This window comes from Mauremys reevesii, linkage group 4 (assembly GCF_016161935.1).
Source record: "Mauremys reevesii isolate NIE-2019 linkage group 4, ASM1616193v1, whole genome shotgun sequence".
Taxonomy (NCBI): Eukaryota; Metazoa; Chordata; order Testudines; family Geoemydidae; genus Mauremys; species Mauremys reevesii.
The window spans coordinates 11508679-11528742 of NC_052626.1; the positions used below are offsets into that span (position 1 = coordinate 11508679).

The 20064-nt window shown below is 42.7% G+C and overlaps 1 protein-coding gene across 4 annotated transcripts in view; it reads right to left on the reverse strand.

Annotated features, from left to right (window-relative positions):
- SLC35F4 (solute carrier family 35 member F4) overlaps nucleotides 1-20064 on the reverse strand; it is a 184953-nt gene that overhangs the window by 5726 nt on the left and 159163 nt on the right. For 2 of the 4 annotated variants that reach the window (XM_039538689.1, XM_039538690.1), the window contains exons 4-5: nucleotides 17158-17377; nucleotides 2213-2338 (exon numbers count right to left, since the gene is read on the reverse strand). In XM_039538689.1, coding sequence (XP_039394623.1) covers nucleotides 2213-2338; nucleotides 17158-17377 — 346 coding nt within the window. The remainder of the gene's footprint in view (nucleotides 1-2212; nucleotides 2339-17157; nucleotides 17378-20064) is intronic. The other 2 variants (XM_039538691.1, XM_039538692.1) reach the window with 1 other exon arrangement.

Below are 20064 nucleotides of genomic sequence, written 5' to 3' on the forward strand. Positions count from 1 at the left end.
GATGGGATGGATTAACCTTTCCCCTTGATAATGGAAGAGCTCTGCAAGAGGGTCTTTGAGATTTCCTCCCCCCAGAACCCTCTCCAGGGGGTATTACCACAGAAGGGACTGATCTGGCCCTGTATTATTAAAACATTGTAGGCCTTGCTCTCCTGGTGAGCACTTATAGAATCATAGGACTGGAAGGGACCTCGAGAGGTCATCTAGTCCAGTCCCCTGCACTCATGGCAGGACCAAGTATTATCCAGACCATTCCTGACAGGTGTTTGCCTAATCTGTTCTTAAAAATCTCCAATGATGGAGATTCCACAACCTCCCTTGGCAATTTATGCCAGTGCTTAACCACTCTGACAGTTAAGAAGTTTTTCCTAATTTCCAACCTAAACTTCCCTTGCTGCAATTTAAGCCCATTGCTTCTTGTCCTGTCCTCACAGGTTAAGAAAAACAAATTTTTCTTCCTCCTGTTTGTAACAACCTTTTGCATTCTTGAAAACTGTTACGTCCCCTCTCAGTCTTCTCTTTTCCAGACTAAACAAACCCAATTTATTCAATCTTCCCTCATAGGTCATGTTTTCTAGACCTTTAATCATTTATGCATGTGAGGAGACCCTTTGGCTTGAATGGGACTGGTTGTGTGAGTACTCATGCACATGAGGCAGGGTTAAACAATCTACCCCTTGCTGTCAGGACACGGCCCTTCTGGCTGGCTCCTTCCTGTGTATGATGTAACTTCTGTCCCACTACTCTCCATGTCTCTGTCTGGTCTGTATCCCCAAAGCAGGCACTTCCTTTGTGCCTATCCAGCACCCAGCAATGTTTTTTTCCAGAGGTGCAGAGCAGCCCCAACCACGGCTGAAGTTAGCCGATGCTGCAGGTGGGCACCCAAAATTGGAAGCCTTCATGAACCTTTGGGCTCCTGGCCCCAATTCATTAGAGTACTTAAGCACATGCCTCATTTTAGACACCAGCAGTCCCACTGACTTCAATGGCGCTACTCACGTGCTTAAAGTTAGGTACAAGCTTAAGTACCTTGATGAAGCAAGGCTTGGTTCATGGCCTCAAAGAGTTTGAGAGAGAGAGAGAGAGCGCGAGAGCGAGCTGGGATTAAAGCTCAGGTGATCCCCTTTCTCAGTTTTGTATCCACACAACTCAACCACGTCCTTCTCACAGTACAAATGGGGCCAGCTTTGAGCCAGCAATGGTAACGTTACCAAATTAAAATATTTTGCAAGGAACAAATGTAAATAAAATACAACCCTGGAGCCAAGACAGGTTAAATATTTAGAGTGACAGGGCTCGACTCTCACCTAGCGCAGATGTAAATCACAAATGACTCCATCAAAAACCAATGGGGTTACATCAGGGTAAAGCTGGTGTGAGAGGAAAATCAGGCCCATAGGTTCTCTGAAGTCAGGGGGGGAATCACAAGCGGTGTAAATCATTGCAGAGTTCATTCCCATAGAGCCAAATTCATACATTTTGAGTGACTAGTGACTATTCCCGGTGAACCTGACACATACAATTAAGGATGAAGCCGGAAGCGAGCTTTAGATCCCTTCCACATCACCAAGCCACCTTCTGCATCACACTCCACCCCATTAATGGCAGGGAACCTGCGTACATGTAGTGTAAATGTCAACCAAGGTAAAAGGAGAGCACTCCTTTGAATAAAGCCTCGAAGTAGAACCTCTTGGGTAGAACTGTGCAATCTCATGTCCTGCGCGCCTCTAATCAAATGCTGCATGTACTACTTCCATTGTCCTGGATGGGAGTTCCCAACCCAGAACGAGCGCAGAATATGCAATAGAGATCTGCAGTGCAGAAGTGATGAGGATTTTGCCATCATCAAAGAAACAGGGTGTTTAACAGCATTTAACATTTTCTCATTGTTGCGCGGTGCAAGCCCAGAATAAAGTGTCAATAAATTGCCATGGCAAAAAAACGATGAAATCATAGATGATAATCTTCCGGCAGTATAATAAAAGAGATTTCATTAAAGGCTCATGAAGCAAAGCCCCTCTGAATACTCAGTCACAAAGTAATTATCTCTGTAGTAACTTTTCTGACACTTCCTGCTAGGAATATAAAGTATGTAGCAAAGGTGAGCCTTATTTTTTTTTTAACCTGGCTTGCTTTCAACTTGTGCATTTTTTAATGCATGATACAGGGAATAAGAATATTTCCCTGCTATTAACAAAACATTATGACCCACCTTATAAAGTGCAGAGGTGGATGCAGATCCAACAGCATATGCTACCCCGATAATTGAATCGCCATGGAAACCATCTGCATATGCCATCATAACAATTCCTGTGATTGCCATTATTGCTGCAACAATCTGTACAAGCAAAACAGAGAAATTTAAAGCTCAGAGGAACTTTATTGCCTGGAAAGAGATTAGATTATCTCGGTGTGGTTTTATGATAGTTACCAGCTACTTTCTCTAACTTTAGTTCTTCTAGTTTCCTCTTAAATAGGTGATTATGTAACTATTGAGAAAGATGTCAAATAGGAATGTAGGTATATGCATCATGAACTATATGGGTCTATAACATCACAGAGTCTCATGGCACCTATTGATAGAACTTTTATCGTACATTATTTTTAGATTAACATCCACTTTGGTGCAATGATTCCCAAGATTAAAACTGTTCTAGCACATTGTCTATACAACTTAATTTGCTGCTAGACAAAACAAGTCTTTAATAAGGCTACAGATAGTGTCTTGGATTTTCAAAGGAACATACGGGAGTTCGGTGCCCAACTTCCAATGAGATTTGTGATTAGAATTTCCAAAAGCACCTAGGCGATTTTGGCTCTTAAATCTCAGTGGGATTTAGGACCAGAAGGACTTGTATACAGAAGAGAAATGACCAGCATAGCACTGCAGAATAAATTTTCCTGCCAGACCTCCCTGTGTGCACATTCTGTTCTGGAACAGAGGTCATTTTTATTGTGGAATGGTATCCACACCTGGAGTTATAGCCTGTGCAGAATAGTTTATTCCGCAAAAGCTATGCCAGCCAATTTCCCCATGTAGACAAGGCCTTAGGGTCCTAGATCCAATTGTGACTTCCCCAGGTAGTCAAGGCCTAAATCACTTAGGTGCTTTTGAACATTTTACCCTGCGTGCCCAACTCCCATTGGCACCAAATCCCAGCTAGCATTTCTCACTAAACTTAGAACAAGTTTGGGGATGCTCTGTACTGGGTAATATTGAATGTGGATTTTACCTCAACAAGTACCGCTAGATTGTGCACCTCTCCTCACGTGCGGGAGCACTTTATCCAGGGGGACTGCTTGTGTGGGCAACTGTTCACTAATGTGAACCAGGGCTTCACAAACTGGCCCTTTGCTGTGTTCAGAAAACCACCGTTTGTAATGATCTATTACATTTAAGGAGCTACATTTTCAAACATAGTTGCTTGAAGTTAGGTACCTAAAGCTGGGGAGATTTTCAAAGATGCAGATGGTAGTTAGGTTTTTCCCTAGGAGCTGGACACCTCTCTGCTCTTTGTGCCTTTGAAAATCGTCCCCTCTGGATTTAATCATCTTGACCAAAATTAGATAGGTAAACAAGTGGTCTGAATTGCAAAGGGGCTGAGTGTCTGCAGCTCCCATTGACTTCTGAGGGAGCTTTGGTAGATCAGACCTTCTGAAGATCAGGCTACGGTGTTTGAAAATCAGGCTCCATATGTATAATTTCATTACACTGTTAAACAACATGACACCAAAATATTCAGAACATAGTTGAAAAAGCCACATTTCACCAAAGATTTGATGGGTCGGTTTTAAAACTGGCATTTTGCTCCCATGACTCTGATCCTGACATAATCAACTACCTTTTATTTCTGCTCACAAAGTTGCAGGTTCAAAATAATCAGAGGATGGACTGAGGCTCCATTTCACAATCACTTTGGATCTATTTGTCATAACATGTGGGGAGTCCCTGAAGCCCAGTTCTGAGTTTTTCAAAAGTATATTACAAAAAAGCCTGGAAACTTTTCCATATGTTTGAGGCTGTTAATACTTAGCAAGAGAACATTGCATTTTGAATAAGGCATGGAGGGAGAGTGAAGACTGTGGGGGTGGGGGCAGGAATGGTGTGGGGGAAAGGGTTAGTTGGAATGGACGTCTGGCATTCTTTGAGCCAACTCAACATTTTTTATTCAAACATATCTAGAAATGGGGCCCAAATTCCTACAATTGCTCCCTATGGCACGAAGCTAGTCTTTCCTTGGCTGCCCAGTGAGACAGGTCCCGATATCGTTGCTCTAGTCTGGGCATAAATCTACTCTTCCATTTTTGTAAAATCATAGGCTTGGTGATCATGGAAGCCCTTAAGAACCAAAGTCTTTGTGGCAGAGGTAAACCCCCAGTCTAGTAGATAAATAACGGAGGATATGATTTTCAGCTAGGGTTTGGCTGCATAAGCCGAGCCCCATTTCAACTCTTGCATCCATCTCTTTTCACAGCTACCTGACCGTTGGACAGTCCCACAGCGCATACAGCAGAGTCCCCCCTTCTGTTACAGGGCCAACACAGGCAAGCTGTAAGTCATTTACATTTTTGTACTTTTCATTGTCTGTTTCTTTATGAGAAAAAAAATCAACACACAAAAACAAGCACAAACTCCACCACTTTTTGTAACAATGATGTTTTTCCCATGGAAAAAACCTGTCTGATATTTTGATATGTTTTTGTTTAATTTTTGGAAATTAAAAACCTATTTCAAAAAGACCAATACTGTATATTCTCTTCTTGTCTTAACATCAATTATTATTTCAATTTAAATGCTACATTAGAATCCCAGCCCTGCTTATGGGAGTAACAAGCTAACTTCACCAGGTGCACTTGTTTTCTTTTCAGGCATAACTTCACAACAGACTGGCAGACAGCCAGGGTAAACATGGCCAAACAGATTCTATGTTTATGTCACAAAAAAATGTGTGTGGAATTTGTTGTATAAAGCAGATGCACAAAACTGTATACAACTTGAACGAGAAACAACATACTTACTTGGCAATGGACTTTGCATGGAGAATCATATATAATAGTGGCAAGTGGCAATTAATCTTTAAAGGACAGGTTGTTCAAAGCAAGCCGGTTTGTGCCAAGTAGAACTTACATTCTCGTTCAGTTCCACTTACCCTTATTATTAATAGTAATTCCTATTTCTTATATAGCACTTCTCATTAGGAGATCTCAAGGCACTTCACACCCTTGTATTTCTTCCTCACAACACCCCTGTGATGCAGGGAAGCATATTATCTGCATTTTACAAAGGGAAACTAAGGCAAAGAGAGGCTAAGTGACTTGCCCAAGGTTACAGAGGAAATCAATGGCAGAGCAGCGAATTGAACCTGAGTTTCCCATGTCTTAGGTCAGTGGCTCATCCTTCCCTCTTACCTTCAATGGGAGATGTCAATGGGAGTTAGGCACCTAAATACCTTTGAGGCTCCGGACCTAAGTCACTTTTGAAAAGAGGCTTTGGGAGGGCCAGCTTTTCAAAGATATGAAATGCCTAATGCCACAAAGAGGTGCCTAATAAGATTTTTCAAAAGTGCTTAAATATGTTAGGTGCTTAACCTGCTTAGATCAATGGACGTTAGGTCCCTAACCTGCTTGGGTCCTTTTGAAAATGTTACCCTATACCTCTTTTTACTAGACTATGCCTCTTCTTCAAATACTAGTAGGTGTCAGCTACCAACAGTACAAATGTGCAACCACAGTATGTGGCATCGCTTCATTTGATCCACGAGTTCATGGTCCGTTCTGGGACCTTTCTGTAAAACAGCCACTACTATGGAAAAGTAAACCCCAGAAAAATGCAACCTTGTACGAGCGCTCTGTGTTTGGATGGGGGTAGTGAGGCCAAGCTTGATGGTCAGAATAATCCCTTTGGGCCTTGGAACCTGTGAAGCTATACATCCCACTGGTCATTCTATTCCTCCATAGGGGAACAGGCTTACTTGCATTGACCTCAACATGCTCATAACTCTTGTAGCTCTTCATTAAGACAATGGCTACAATCCAGTCTTATGCTTCAGGGCTTCAGCCGGCTCCCTGAAGGGATCAGGAAGGAATTTTCCCCAATGCAGAAGAGGAGATGTATCCTGGGTTTTCTTTTTTCCACCTTCCTCTGAAGCATCAGAGACTGGCCACAGCAGGAGATGGGACACTGGATGGGGTGGAGCAGTGTTCTGAGGTAGCATAGAGAATCTTCTTTCTAGATGTTTGGCTGCTGTGTCTTGCTCACATGTTCAGGGTCAAACTGATCGCTACATTTGGAGTTGGGAAGGAATTTTCCCCCAGGTCAGATTGCCAGGGACCTTGGAGTTTTCTCACCTTCCTGGGGCCTGGATCACCTGGGCATACCTCACCTAAATCAATTCACTGATACTGCAGGGGCCTTGGGCATTGGTGGCGCCTAGGTCTTTCCTGTTCTGTGCGACACACAGTCTAGGTACGTCTTACACTTAAAACGCCACAGCAGTGCAGCTGCTGGGGTTCTCCCATGGCTGTAGTAAATCCACCTCTCTGGGTACGTCTACACTACGGGACTATTCTGAATTTGCATAAACCGGTTTTGTAAAACAGATTGTATAAAATTGAGTGCGCGCGGCCACACTAAACACATTAAATCGGTGGTGTGCGTCCACGGTCCGAGGCTAGCATCGACTTCTGGAGCATTGCACTGTGGGTAGCTATTCCGTAGCTATCCCATAGTTCCCGCAGCCTCCCCCGCCCCTTGGAATTTCCGGGTTGAGATCCCAGTGCCTGATGGGGCAAAAATCATTGTCGCGGGTGGTTCTGGGTAAATGTCGTCAGTCACTCCTTCCTCTGGGAAAGCACTTCTGGGGGTGCGTGGGGGGGGTGCGTAAATTGCCGAGCTATGCCCTGACCCACCGCGGACACTGTGTTTGACCCTAGAAGCATTTGGAGCTCAGCCAAGAATGCAAATACTTTTCGGAGACTGCAGGAACTGTGGGATAGCTTGAGTCCTCCAGTCCATGAGCGTCCATTTGATTCTTTGGCTTTCCGTTACGCTTGTCACGCAGCAGTGCGCTGAGCCCCTGCTATGGCGTCTGTCTGGAGATTTTTTAAAAATGATTTTGAATTTCATCTTCTGTAACAGAGCGCTGATAGAACAGATTTGCCTGTTCCATCAGCGATCACATCCGCATGGTCCATGCTGGAGCTCTTTCTTTATTTTGATTTTTAACTGCATCGCTACATGTGCTGATCTGAGCTCCACGCTAGGCAAACAGGAAATATTCAAAAGTTCGCGGGGCTTTTCCTGTCTACCTGGCCACTGCATCCAAGTTCAGATTGCTGTCCAGAGCGGTCAGTGGTGCACTGTGGGATACTGCCTGGAGGCCAATACCGTCGATCTGCGGCCACACTAACCCTAATCCGATATGGTAATTCCGATACTAGCGCTACTCCTCTCGTTGGGGAGGAGTACAGAAACCGGTTTAAAGAGCCCTTTATACCGATATAAAAGGCCTCTCAGTGTGGACAGGTGTGGCGTTAAATCGGTTTTACGCTCCTAAAACCGGTTTAAACGCCTAGTGTAGACCAGGCCTCTGAGAGGCAGTACCTAGATTGACGGAAGAATTAGACTTAGGTCAGTGTAACAACCTTGCTCTGGGATGTGGATTTTTCACACCCCTGAGCAACGTAGCTGAGTCACTCTAATTTTCTAGTGTAGACTAGCCCTCAGTCTCCTGAGGACTGGAATGCTTTGGTTTAACTGAAGTCATCGAGCTCAGTATAGAAGTATCTGGGTGAAATTTCATGGCCTGTGATAAACAGGAGTTCAGACCAATGAACCCTACTAGCCTTCGACTCCATAAAACTTGATCTTTTGCCTTCATGTGGGATAAAGATTATTCTTATAACATCATATGACACAGTATGTCATACTCCTAGAATTGACAGTAATATTTCATAGCTAGATCTACATGTACATGGCATGTTGTCAGTAAGCAGGATGCAGAACAACTATAATCTTGAAAAGCTAAATGGAATCCTTGCTTAGCAGCAATCACCAATGCAGAAATTCCACATATTAGCTTCCATTTAGCTGAACAGTCCATTAGTTACTATGCATAGATACGTAATATTTCTGTTTTCCTTTTCAACTTCCCCCGGGATATGAATTAACAAAATAAAAAAAAAATCAGCTTTATAACAATTCAGAATTATAACCAAATCCCCTCAGAGATCAGAACTACAACTCACATTCAGAGGCTTAAAAAACTAAACAGCTACACTGGTGTGTCTTTTTAAATCTTGGGCTGCATTATAGATTGGCCATATTCTGTCACTGGTCACATGTAATATTGCAAACCTCCCTCCTCAAAAGACATAACAAAAGGCCCTGAAGTAATCATCACCTACTGAAAATGTTAAAGACCCACATGTTCATTTTTATGTTAAGATTCCAGGAGCATTATTTGTGAAAAGAAATCAGTAGAAACTGGTGACTTACTTCTGGAAATATAATTGTGATAAATAAGGTAGCTCTGTTACACTGGATTGATAATCAAACACTTCATGAAAACTATGGGTTCCATGCAAGTATAGAGAGATTTTTTTTTACATATTTCTAATAGAGTTATCCCAGATTTGTAAGTGAGAGCGAACCTTGGCAGAATGTACCTGTTTCCTCAAAATCACATCAGTGCCGTTCGTCTGATGCCAGTGTACTTGGCAAAAGGTGGCACATAAGGAGGTATACGGTTTCCTGCTTCCTCCCTACAGCTCTCATCTCATCAATGGAAAGCACTGTTGCTCCAATCATTAAGACTAGAAACAACAGGCGTCACAGAAAGTGTTCTTGAGCCTCATTGTTCAGATGTCTTTACTTCCCCTTTGTTGAAGTTCTTCAGTCTTTGCTCAGGAAAAATTCGCACTGGGAGTCCAACCATTGTGCAAAACACCATTCCTGGCAGACTCCATGACCATTCCCACAGAGCCTTCTCCCCACCTACCAGGCATAATTTAATATCCTTTCATTTGTGGTCCCTGTCGGAAAACCAACCCTGTTTTCCAGATCCGGTCTTCTCTCTTACCTCCCTGTTATCAGAGGAGAGGTGCGTCTGTAGTTTTCTTTCCTCCTTCTGGGGATGGTCACCTAGTTTACTTCTTTCCTACATCTTTGAAGAGCTGGCCTGGTAGACTTCCCTTAAATCCCAATGGAGCCATCTTCTGGGGGCTGACAGACAGCCTGTCACTCTCCACCATCCTACAGGAGGAGGATCCTCTCCTCTGCCAAAGCTATTACAGCTACTACTCACTGGGCAGGGGAAAGGGGAGATCCATGTTCATGGAACTTCCAGTCTCTCTACAAAAATAACTTATGCAGAGGATCGTTTGGCCTCCAGTCTTTCAGCCAAGATGGTGATGGCACACGTGACTGTTGGCTATCATTTTAAAAGTCTACATAGTCCACCTGGATTGACAGGTCAGGAATTGCTTCCTAAAACTAATTTTGCACCAGGAAGACTTACCCACTGCATGTGACACCACTTCAGTGCTGTCTTGTCAGTTTAATGTTACACCCTTGGCATGAAGAGTCATATGTATTTCTATGGATGTGGATCGGCTGCCTATTTTGTTGGCTAGTTATGTGCCAGAAGCAATACCATGGATCTGAGCTCTTACACATGTGATGTTCTGACAACCCACATGTTCACCGAATGCAGCTAACACATTTTTGCAACAGTAATACCTTTTCTGTGATCTTGGGGTCAAATCCCACTCCCTCTGAAGTCCTCGGTAAAACTCTCACTGACTTCAATGGGATCGGGATTTGATTGTTAGTGAACAGCACCTCACTAAGAGGTATTCTGGCTCTCTTCCTCACATTACTGAGTAGTTCCTCACACGAGTAAACCCATTGACTTCAATAGGACAACTCAGGTGAGTAACTGCTCACCAATGGGGTGGGAGCAAGGGGCTCTCAGTCCAATCCTACACTAATTTTAGGGCCAGTTTTACAGTTTGCCAGGATTTTAGAAAGCCAAGCCTTCCCTTGCAGCCTTTAGAAGACAATGAGCACAAAATGAGCATCATCTCCTCAGCCACAGGATGAATAAGACCTGACAATGGAAAAAAACGGTAAGAACATTATTTTAAATTTCATATGAGGAGCTACTTCTGCAAAGGATACATTAAAGCATTGGAGCGAATGACTGGTGAGCAGTAATTGTTTTATGCTTGCTTGAGAGGCCCAAGTGTGTATCCTTCAGGCTCGCTGTGCTGGCAAGTAGCAGCAGGGGTTGAAGGGAAGCAAAGTGGCCTGTTCTAGCTGACTGCTCTTTAAACAAGTCGTTCAATTAATGGAACAAGCTGGAAACCTTCTAACAGACAATGACTAAACCCAGTTTGCATTGTCTTTCTTGGAAGGAAGTTTAGCCAGGCAGCATTTCACCAAGGAACAACTTTGTTCATGGGGCGCGTAGTACAGCCTTAGTCAGTGTAATACAAGGCAATATCTACAACCAGCCTTCCTGAAAAGAAGCTCAGACCCAAGGGTGGCAAGAGGTCCCCAAAGGATTTTCTTTTCAAATATGAGCATTTAAATAGAGCTCAGGGAGGGACACAACCAGGGCTCTGAACCTGCAGACATGTACGCACATCCTTCACTTTAAGCATCTGAAGTCAATAGGCCACCTTACAAGCTTAAAGGGTTTGCAGCACTTGGACCAGCTCCAACTGTAGTCAACTCCACTACAGGGAGGAGTAGAGCAACGTGGATACATGGGATACCCAACTATGCCATGAGGAATTCAGACACTTCCAGGGAGACAAGGTAGGCCTGCTGGTTATGGAATGCTTCCCCATGGGGCACAGCAAGTGCCCTCTGCCTATCCCCCCATCCCACACATGTCCTCAGACCAAGTCACCTACGGCCTGTCCTATGCTGGAAACTTTTACCAGTTGCACTGCTACAGTTACACTGTTATGGTTACACCAGTATATGCACCTCATGTGGACACTCTTATTTCAGTATAAAAGTGCCTTTTTTCAGTTTAGCTTAAACCCATTCCCGAGCGAGGCCTAAGGCCTGACGTCATAATCTTTATCAGCTAGGTGGGGATAGGGTATTGCAAGCATGGCATGGCATCATCTTGTTTGCAAAACCTGTTAAACTTTCACCCATCTCTTCCCCCAGATAATCATTATTCATTATTCATTAAAGGTATCCTCAAAGCAAGACTTACTGTTAACCTTTACCAGAAAAATAGCATGTGGGTAAAAAGTCAGCTTTATACAAGAGAAGAAAAGAGTGACCAGAACTCTGGAGAGCAGGGTTCCATCCCAGGCTCTGCCACTGGCCAGCTAGGAGACCTTGGGCAAGTCACTTCCCCTCCCCATGCCTCAGTTTCCCACTGTAAAATGGGGATAATACTGACCTCAAAGCACTTTACAAAGGAGATCTACTGATGAAAAAACATGCTATTGTAGAGCTATGTATTATACCAGTGGTTGCCAAACTCTTCTGTACTGTGACCACATGGTACAACAGAAAAAAGTTTCTAGCCCCCTCAGACATAAAGAACGGGAAAGTGACTGTGAATCCCTGGGCTTACTAGGATCTTGAGAACCGCATGATCTGTTAACTGATCCATGAAATGTTAAATTTGCTAGGCATTTAGTGATCATTATATTTTCACAATATATGTCTACAGGTTTTGCATCTGATGCCCTGGTCTGTGAGGAGCTTGCTTCTGATGATGAGCATGAAGAGGCTGTAGGGTTGTTTGAAGGTCAGAAGGGGGTGGGGGGAGGGTTCAGGAAATATTTCTTTCAGGATGTGATCCCCATTGAGTATGGGCTATAATTGTATGATGATACCCTGTGTGGGTTCACCAACTCAAAGTGCCACCCGACCCTCCAGAACAACAGAAAAACCTGTAAACATATTTCCACTGCTACAATGATCACCACCCCCCACAACACACCTTTCTAGATCCATGGGTCCTACACATGCCTATCACACGTGGTGTACCTCATCCAGTGGACTAAATGCCCCAGCAACAACTACTATGTGGGTGAAACCAATCACTATGCTCTCAAATGAACTCACACAGAAAAATGATAAACGGCAAAAACATCCCTCACCTGTGGGTGAACACGTTTCACAAAGCAATCATTCTATATCTGACTCCTCATCCTCAAAAGAAATCTGCACACCACCTTCAAAAGACAAGCCTGGGAGCTTTACTTTGCAACTTTGCTAGATACTAAAACTCATGGATTGAACAGACACGCTAGATTTATTGTTTATTACAACAATCTATAACCCACTAAATCCCACCCCTCCAGCTTCCCTCCCTGCCATGAATGGGCCACTTTACCTTGGTCCCTTGAAATATCTGTTAACTAGTTCTGCTCTAAACAATCTGTTCCACCTTGCTGTGACACTCTCAGTACCTTTTCCAGACCTGAAGAAGAGCTCTGTGTAAGCTCAAAAACTTGTCTCTCTCACCAACAGAAGTTGGTCCAATAAAAAATATTACCTCATCCACTTTGTCTCTCTAATGTGATCCAGTAGCAGGCCAAACCAGACAAAGCCAAACTTGAAAATTCAAGCGTAGCCCTAATGGCCCCTGTTGACAAAAGCACTTAAGCGGGTGCTTAATTTTAAACTCTGAAGTCAATGGGACTTAAGCATGGGCTTAGAGTTAAGCGTGCGCTTAACTGCCATCCGGAATAGGAATGGCCTTTGGCACATGCTTAAGTGCCTTGCTGAATCAGGGCCCAAACTGCAAAGAATTACACACATGCTTAACTTCATGCACGGTGAATAGTTCCTTTGACTCCAATGGAATTACACAGGATGTGCTAAGTTAACACATGAGCACATTTTTGAAGGACTGAGACCTTTGTGTGCAGTATTTAGAGGGAGTGTCCTCTATGATTAGTTATACAGATAAAGCTCACGCAGAGTAAAGCTCATGGGGCCAGATTCTCAAGACAGCTCATTCCTCAGCAGCACCCATTTAGGCCCTTGAGTAAGCCCAATAAGAGCTGAATCCTTTTGAAAACCTGGCCCTGATTGTGGGTGCTGAGTATTTTGTAAAAAACAGCTAAGAGAATATTATTAGCCCTGAATTTTTCTGTTCTCTTATTTCTCAGATAACATAATTACACCTGTTTTCAGTGTGTCTCAGGAGTGAAAGCAGAACAGATCTTGCCAAAATACAGAAGGCTGGATGTCTATTGGAACTTCTCACACTCCTTTGTCACATTCCATTTCCCAAGCACCCACCTGCCTGATTGTTATCATTAAAAATTATCCTTGTGCATATACTGCTGGAAAGTGTACACATATGCACACATACAAAATGAGGAATGACTGCCTAGGAAGGAGAACTGCGGAAAGGGATCTGGGGGTCATAGTGGACCACAAGCTAAATATGAGTCAACAGTGTAACGCTGTTGCAAAAAAAACCCCAAACATCGTTCTGGGAGGATGATTAGCAGGAGTGTTGTAAGCAAGACACAAGAAGTAATTCTTCTGTTCTACTCCACGCTGATTAGGCCTCATCTGGAGTATTGTGTCCAGTTCTGGGCACCACATTTCAGGAAGGATGTGGACAAATTGGAGAGAGTCCAGAGAAGAGCAACAAAAATGATTAAAGGTCTAGAAAACATGACCTATGGGGGAAAAAATTGGGTTTGTTTAGTCTGGAAAAGAGAAGACCGAGAGGGGACATGATAATAGTTTTCAAGTATGTAAAAGGTTGTTACAAGGAGGAGGGAGAAAAATTGTTTTTCTTAACCTCTGAGGATAGGACAAGAAGCAATGGGCTTAAATTGCAGCAAGAGAGGTTTAGGTTGGACATTAGGAAAAACTTCCTAACTGTCAGGGTGGTTAAGCACTGGAATAAATTACCTAGGGAAGTTGTGGAATCTCCAACATTGGAGACTTTTAAGAGCAGGTTACACAAACACCTGTCAGGGATAGTCTAGATAATACTAGTCCTGCCATGAGTGCAGGGGACTGGATTAGATGACCTCTTGAGGTCCCTTCCAGTCCTATGATTCTATGCCTAATATATTACACCTACAGCATTAATAATTACATGTACTTGTAACAGAAGCTGACACTTTTTCTCACTCAATACTGTGCCTTTTATGGTACAAGTTGAAAAAAATTTGAAAACAACTTCAGTGCACTTTCACAGCTAGTTCCTTTATGACATCTTTTTAGCACAATTCATCAGTTGTGTTTGCCCTTTATGAAAATTTGTTACTTTGAAATGGAGATTACTAAAAAGGGTATATGATGTCTTACTTTTGACGGGCTAGATCATGTCATGGCCACGAGCCTGGAGGAAGTGGCAGCATGAGGCTTCAATGTCCCAAGAGCAGACCAGTGACCTGGTGACTCAACTTATTTGTATCACTCACCATCTAAAAGGGATGAGTGTTTCTTCCAGCTGCTACTCAGTTATTCACAGTTCAGTCCTATTTTCTCTCTCACTCAAGAGAAGTTAGAGGTGCCAACCTGTACTTGATTCAGCTGACTCCATGGCAGCTCAGTTGCTGGCTGGTGCAGTAGGGAGAGGTGGGAAGCCAAAGCTCTGTCTACCCCCCTGCCTACTTCCCCCATAGCCAGTGCAGGTGTGAAAGTCTTATGTTAGAATATCAGGGTTGGAAGGGACCTCAGGAGGTCATCTCCTCCAACCCCCTGCTCAAAGGGGGACCAATCCCCAACCAGGTTTTTTGCCCCAGATCCCTAAATGGCCCCCTCAAGGATTGAACTCACAACCTTGGGTTTAGCAGGCCAATGCTCAAACCACTGAACTATCCCTCCCTCCCTGTTGTTTTAGAACTCTTGAAACATGCCCCAGTAAAACCCCTGGAAAGCAAAGTCTTCTATCACTGCAATTGCTGCCCGCTGTGCATGGAATACATTCCTTGATTTAGTCAGTCAGATGGGTTCATGTATTTGAAAGAATCCCTTTTTTATCTGCAATGCTGATACGCCTGGCTGGGGTGCAGGCAGCAGAAATTGAACCTGAGTCTTTTAGTGCTTCCTACAGGAGCCTCTACTGCCTGAGCTGAAAGAGCCCCTCTCTGATTTGCAAGGACACTACCCTCTCCTCTTTCAAAGCCTTCCTCAAGGCATACTTCCTTCCATGATGCCCACAAGGAATTAGCCACGGAACTACAGACAGCTCGAGGGGCTGTTGGTTACAGTTGATGTTTGTTGATTTCATATTTTAAAATGGGGTATATAATAGATATGTGCTTCATATATATTTCGGCCCTAACCCTGCCAACACTTACTATTCCCATCCTTCCCTTGAAGTTGAGCACCTGCATAGGTCTTTGCTAAGCTTTCTGGGGATGGGACAATGGCGAGCACATTGTCAGCACTACCATTATGTACAATAATAACTGGCCATGAAAAGAGACAGTAAAGACATTAGTTACAATACCACCTAGCTCTTGTGTAGCTTTAGTAGATCTCAAAGGTCTTTTCAATGGAGGTCAGTATTATTATCCCCATTTTACAGATGGAGAAATTGAGGCATAGTGGCTATACAGGCTTCCCCACAGTGCCCTGGTTCTAATGTGCCCCATCTCTATTCTCAAAGGGTAACCTCTGGAGGTTAGTGATTAATTACCTCTCAATGCAAACTTAATTCTAGGCATTGGCGCTGGGGCTGCCAAAAATGATGCTGATTAGTGGTAACAGGGTTCTGACATATGGGTACCAGTCTGCTGGAAACTGGGCAGAGTCTGCCAAACTCATTTCACGAGTGCAACAGGACACCCGCCAAAGGGCAAAAGGTTAAATTAATTACTGATCTAGTCTGAATTGGGACTGGTCGCCTGGACCTAATTTGGCAAAACATGTAAGCATGTGCTTTGCTGAACAGAGATGGCTTTACTCATGCTTACAAACACACACATGCTTAATGCCATAGCGATCTGGAGTTTATATCTTCATTACTAGGTTGGCAAGCCATCCAGCCCCCTCTCCGAAAAGGAAGTTTTCCTCTCAGTCCCCAGAATCCAAGAGCAGATTTTTCACTCAGTGTACCTGCCCCCAATTCCAAAAGCCAGGTCAGATGTCACAGTCCAGGGTTCTCCTGCTCCTTCATTCCAGGTTCATTTCCCAAGTTCATCATCCTAAAAACAGTTGTATCTATCATTTTATAAAATGGCTGGCAGGAGTCCCTCAGCAAATGCACAGCCCGCCATCACCCTCCCACAGGAACTCAAATCCAACACATCTGGTGGCCCATTCCAGTTCTAGATGCCTGAGCTGGGCCCTGCCTTTGACATTAATGGCTAAACTAACCCTGACCGCAAGGGGACCAGGGCAGATCGTTAGGGCCTGACCCAACTCCCATTAAAGTCAATGGGAATATTTTCATTGACTACAATGGTGCAGAATCTGGACATTTTTGAGCAAAAATTCAGAGGTGGCTCCTAATCCATTCTGCAGACTCAGACGTGCATGTTATATACAAGAAATATGCTCAGTTTTCCCCAAGTCCACTTGGGGTAGACCTTTCTCTTGGTGGGGATATGGGGACAGACAGCTACAAAAAATATACATCCCACTTCTATTCCTATCCATACTGTTCTATCAGACTTATATACTCAATGTGAAACTCACCCCTGCATAAACGGCCTGTGCCCACTTAAATCCCATGTAGTGTGTGTGTGTGTGTGTGTGTGTGGTCCTTAGAAATACATAGTATATTGAAAAAGCATAGAACAATCTTTAAAATGATTAATTCAGTATCGGCCCAGATTGCTCTAGTAAGGGCCTAAGAGTTTATCACAAAGTTAAAAATAAATTTGTATAAAAGTGTTTTCCGCTTCACTAATGATATTTCAGAACTTTAAACCCAAGGTCATCAAAGGCCCTCTTAGTTCTGTCAGCTAATTCACCATCTGAAATTCGGTGTCACACTTCTGCTGGACTTCTCACTCGCACCCTATTCTCTTAAGAGACTGAGATCCCTAACTGGACTTCAGATTTAGATTTGCACCACAAAGTTAATGAGAAATGTTTCAAAATATACATCCATTATACTAAAAACAATGAATCTTTAAATCATGGATTTAAGATTGATTATGAAAGTCAAGATGGTTGAAAATCATATAAGTCATTACCCTTACGCCCATGAACCTGTCTTTCAGCACAATCCAAGAAAGCAAGAAGACAAATGCTTTGTTACAACAGAACAGGGCAGAGACGTCTGTGGCTGTCAGCTTCTTTAAAGCCAGTAAATACAGGTAATTAGTCAAAGTCCACAGAATAGAAAAGGGAGCAGTCCTTTTAAGAAAGAGTTTCAACGTCAGACCATCTTCACCAAAAATCCGACTGCATTCCCTAAGAAAAGAAAACAGTTTAATACTCAACTAGTATTTTGTTTAATGTTTACTTGAGCATGGAAAACACGTTCTAGACTTTTATTATTTTCTAGACATAGTCAAGCGGGCTTCCTGAATACTCAGTACACTCACATGAAAGGGTACTGATCATAACATAGCCTACTTTTCTCAGCCACTTAAAGCAGTGCAATATTGCAAATAGAATAGGAGCCACTTACCTGGAAGAACCAGCCTCTATGCAGGAACAATCAGTCATGGGTAATGTGTTCTCGCATGCATAACTCAGGGGTGTTGATAGTACTCAGAGGTTTGAGCCCCTGCCTACTAAATCCATGGATTCAAGGCCTATAAATGCCATTCTTCTTAGTGGCTTGAAAACAGGCCCACCCCCAGCGTGGAGGTTTCTCTTTTCTCTTTTATAGGAGTATGGTCTAAAGAGGGACAGGGTAAGATATTAATAACCTTCAGTACTCGGAAATAGCCAGCTATCCCCTCTAACTCGAGTACTCTGGAGTCTTGAAATAGTTAACTTCTGAATGTAATACTTCCAGACAGCTCCTGTTAGGTATGTGGAAAAATTCCCACCATCAGCACAATTGGCCAAAAAAGATTGTTTTGCCAAAAAAAAAAAAAAAAAAACCCCAGCAAAAAACCCAACCCACATTTTGCAGCTCCACTTTACTACATTTTTGTCAGACACACAGTGAAACATGTTCACTAGGAGAAATTGAGACATTTGTTTGCAGATAAAAATTGAGAACAAAATCTGAAGATTCACAAATACTCTCTTGTTTCTTCACACAGCTCTGAATGAAGTTGTTTGGGCAGCCAGTACTGGGTGACACAGGAATGTCAATGCTAAAAATTCTCATTTTAGAGACAATCTAAGTGACGCTATTCAAAATGGTGTCTCAGGTTAGAGGATAAATTGGGTAGGTTAGCGTCTAACCTGCTTAAAGGCAAATGACTGCACCCCTTTTGAAATTTCACCGTCTTTCTCAAACCAGGTCAGCCCGTCTTTAGTAACTTTTCTCTCTTCTTCATCAAAAGATTCCATGAGATACTCATAGTATGACTGAAGTCTTGTCACAGCAGGTAGCTTAACATTACCACTTCTTAGCACACATTATCTCACCAATGAATGCATCATAAAAGTCAGACCCAAGTGGACTGAACCTAGGACCCATGAAACTGGAACATCGTCGATACTTGGTATTATTAAGAAATCAGTCTAAATTCCTTGTAACCTTAAACCCAAGAGTGTTCCAAATGCCATGCGGCAATGTTTAGAAGACTCCGAAGTATATGGGACGACTCAGTATTCCTGAGAACGTGTTGTAGTTTAATTAAAGCGAGTAAAAAATGCCAATTATTTTTGGTGTGGAATTTTTTAAAAATTCTATTTTTCAAAATTTCTCACAAAACTGTTTGGTTTTTCAAAGGAAATTGCAATCAAAACTTTTTTGGGTTTCTATAAGCTGGGTCCAAGAAAATAAACAAACACGTTAATTTTTTTTTGCTGAAAACTGTTTGTTTTCAAAAACCAAAAAACTAAAATTTTTTCCTGAAAACTGAAAATGTTTTACTGAAAAATTTCTAGCAAAATGAAAATTTTCCATAAAAATGTTGTTTGATTGAAAAGCCATCTTTCATCCAAAAAAAAAAAATAAGTTGGAGAAAAAATTTTGACCAGCTGTAACTGTAGCACAGGTAACCAGAAATATGAGGGATTTCTAATAATCACCAAGTTCAAGAGAAAAGGTAGGGAGCTACCACAGCCCTCTGGAAGTAGACATTTGATGGAAAAGCCCTTACTGCCAAAAGTAGTGGAATCATATGAGAAGTCAACAGGCTCACAGTCTGGATTCTGAAACTGGACAAAGGATTTGTCATCACTGGTCAGACCACTGGTCCATCAAATCCAGTATCCTCCTTTCTTGCAGTGTCCAACGCTTGAATCCATAACAACCTAGCCAATTGTGCAATGCAATACATAGGAAATGATGTTCCTTCCTGACCCTGTCAGGCAGTTAGCTTGTGTCGTGAAACACGATGTATCATTCTGCTTAGCTTAGATCACTAAAAATACTACTACTAGTTATCAGTGGTCATAACATTATTTTGGTTATTATCAGTCATTTGATGACTGATGATAATCAAATTATCCTATTATTTTGGTTATCTTGCCATTCTGTCAATCCAGCCATTTGAATCGACTTTTATTCTAGTATTTGGCTCTACTTCCTGCAACTGAGATCTGCATATTAACTGTTGTATATGCTGCCTTCAGCAATTATTTCTTTGTATGTGTTCTGAACATCGGCATTAACTTAATGGAGATGCCCTTTGTTCCTGAACTAAGGCACAAAGTAACAAAAACAGACTCACCAGTAGAATTTACTGTGCTCTTTGGAATAACTCAATCAAGTCCCTTCTAACTCATATCTTGGCTAAGTGCAGTATGGCTAGTTTTTTCAATCACAAGACAAAATCCCATCATTCATCCAACCACCAGGCTTCTCATCACCTTTTCAATCTCACCTCTGAAAGTTGTTGCTTTCAGGCAGCTAATAAGCCATCATCCTCGTGATTTTTAAAATCTGCCCTTTAAAAGGGCATGGTCACTGTGATAGCACTCAAGGAGGTAGTATTATGCCATCAAATTATTTTTTTCCAGGGGAGCAC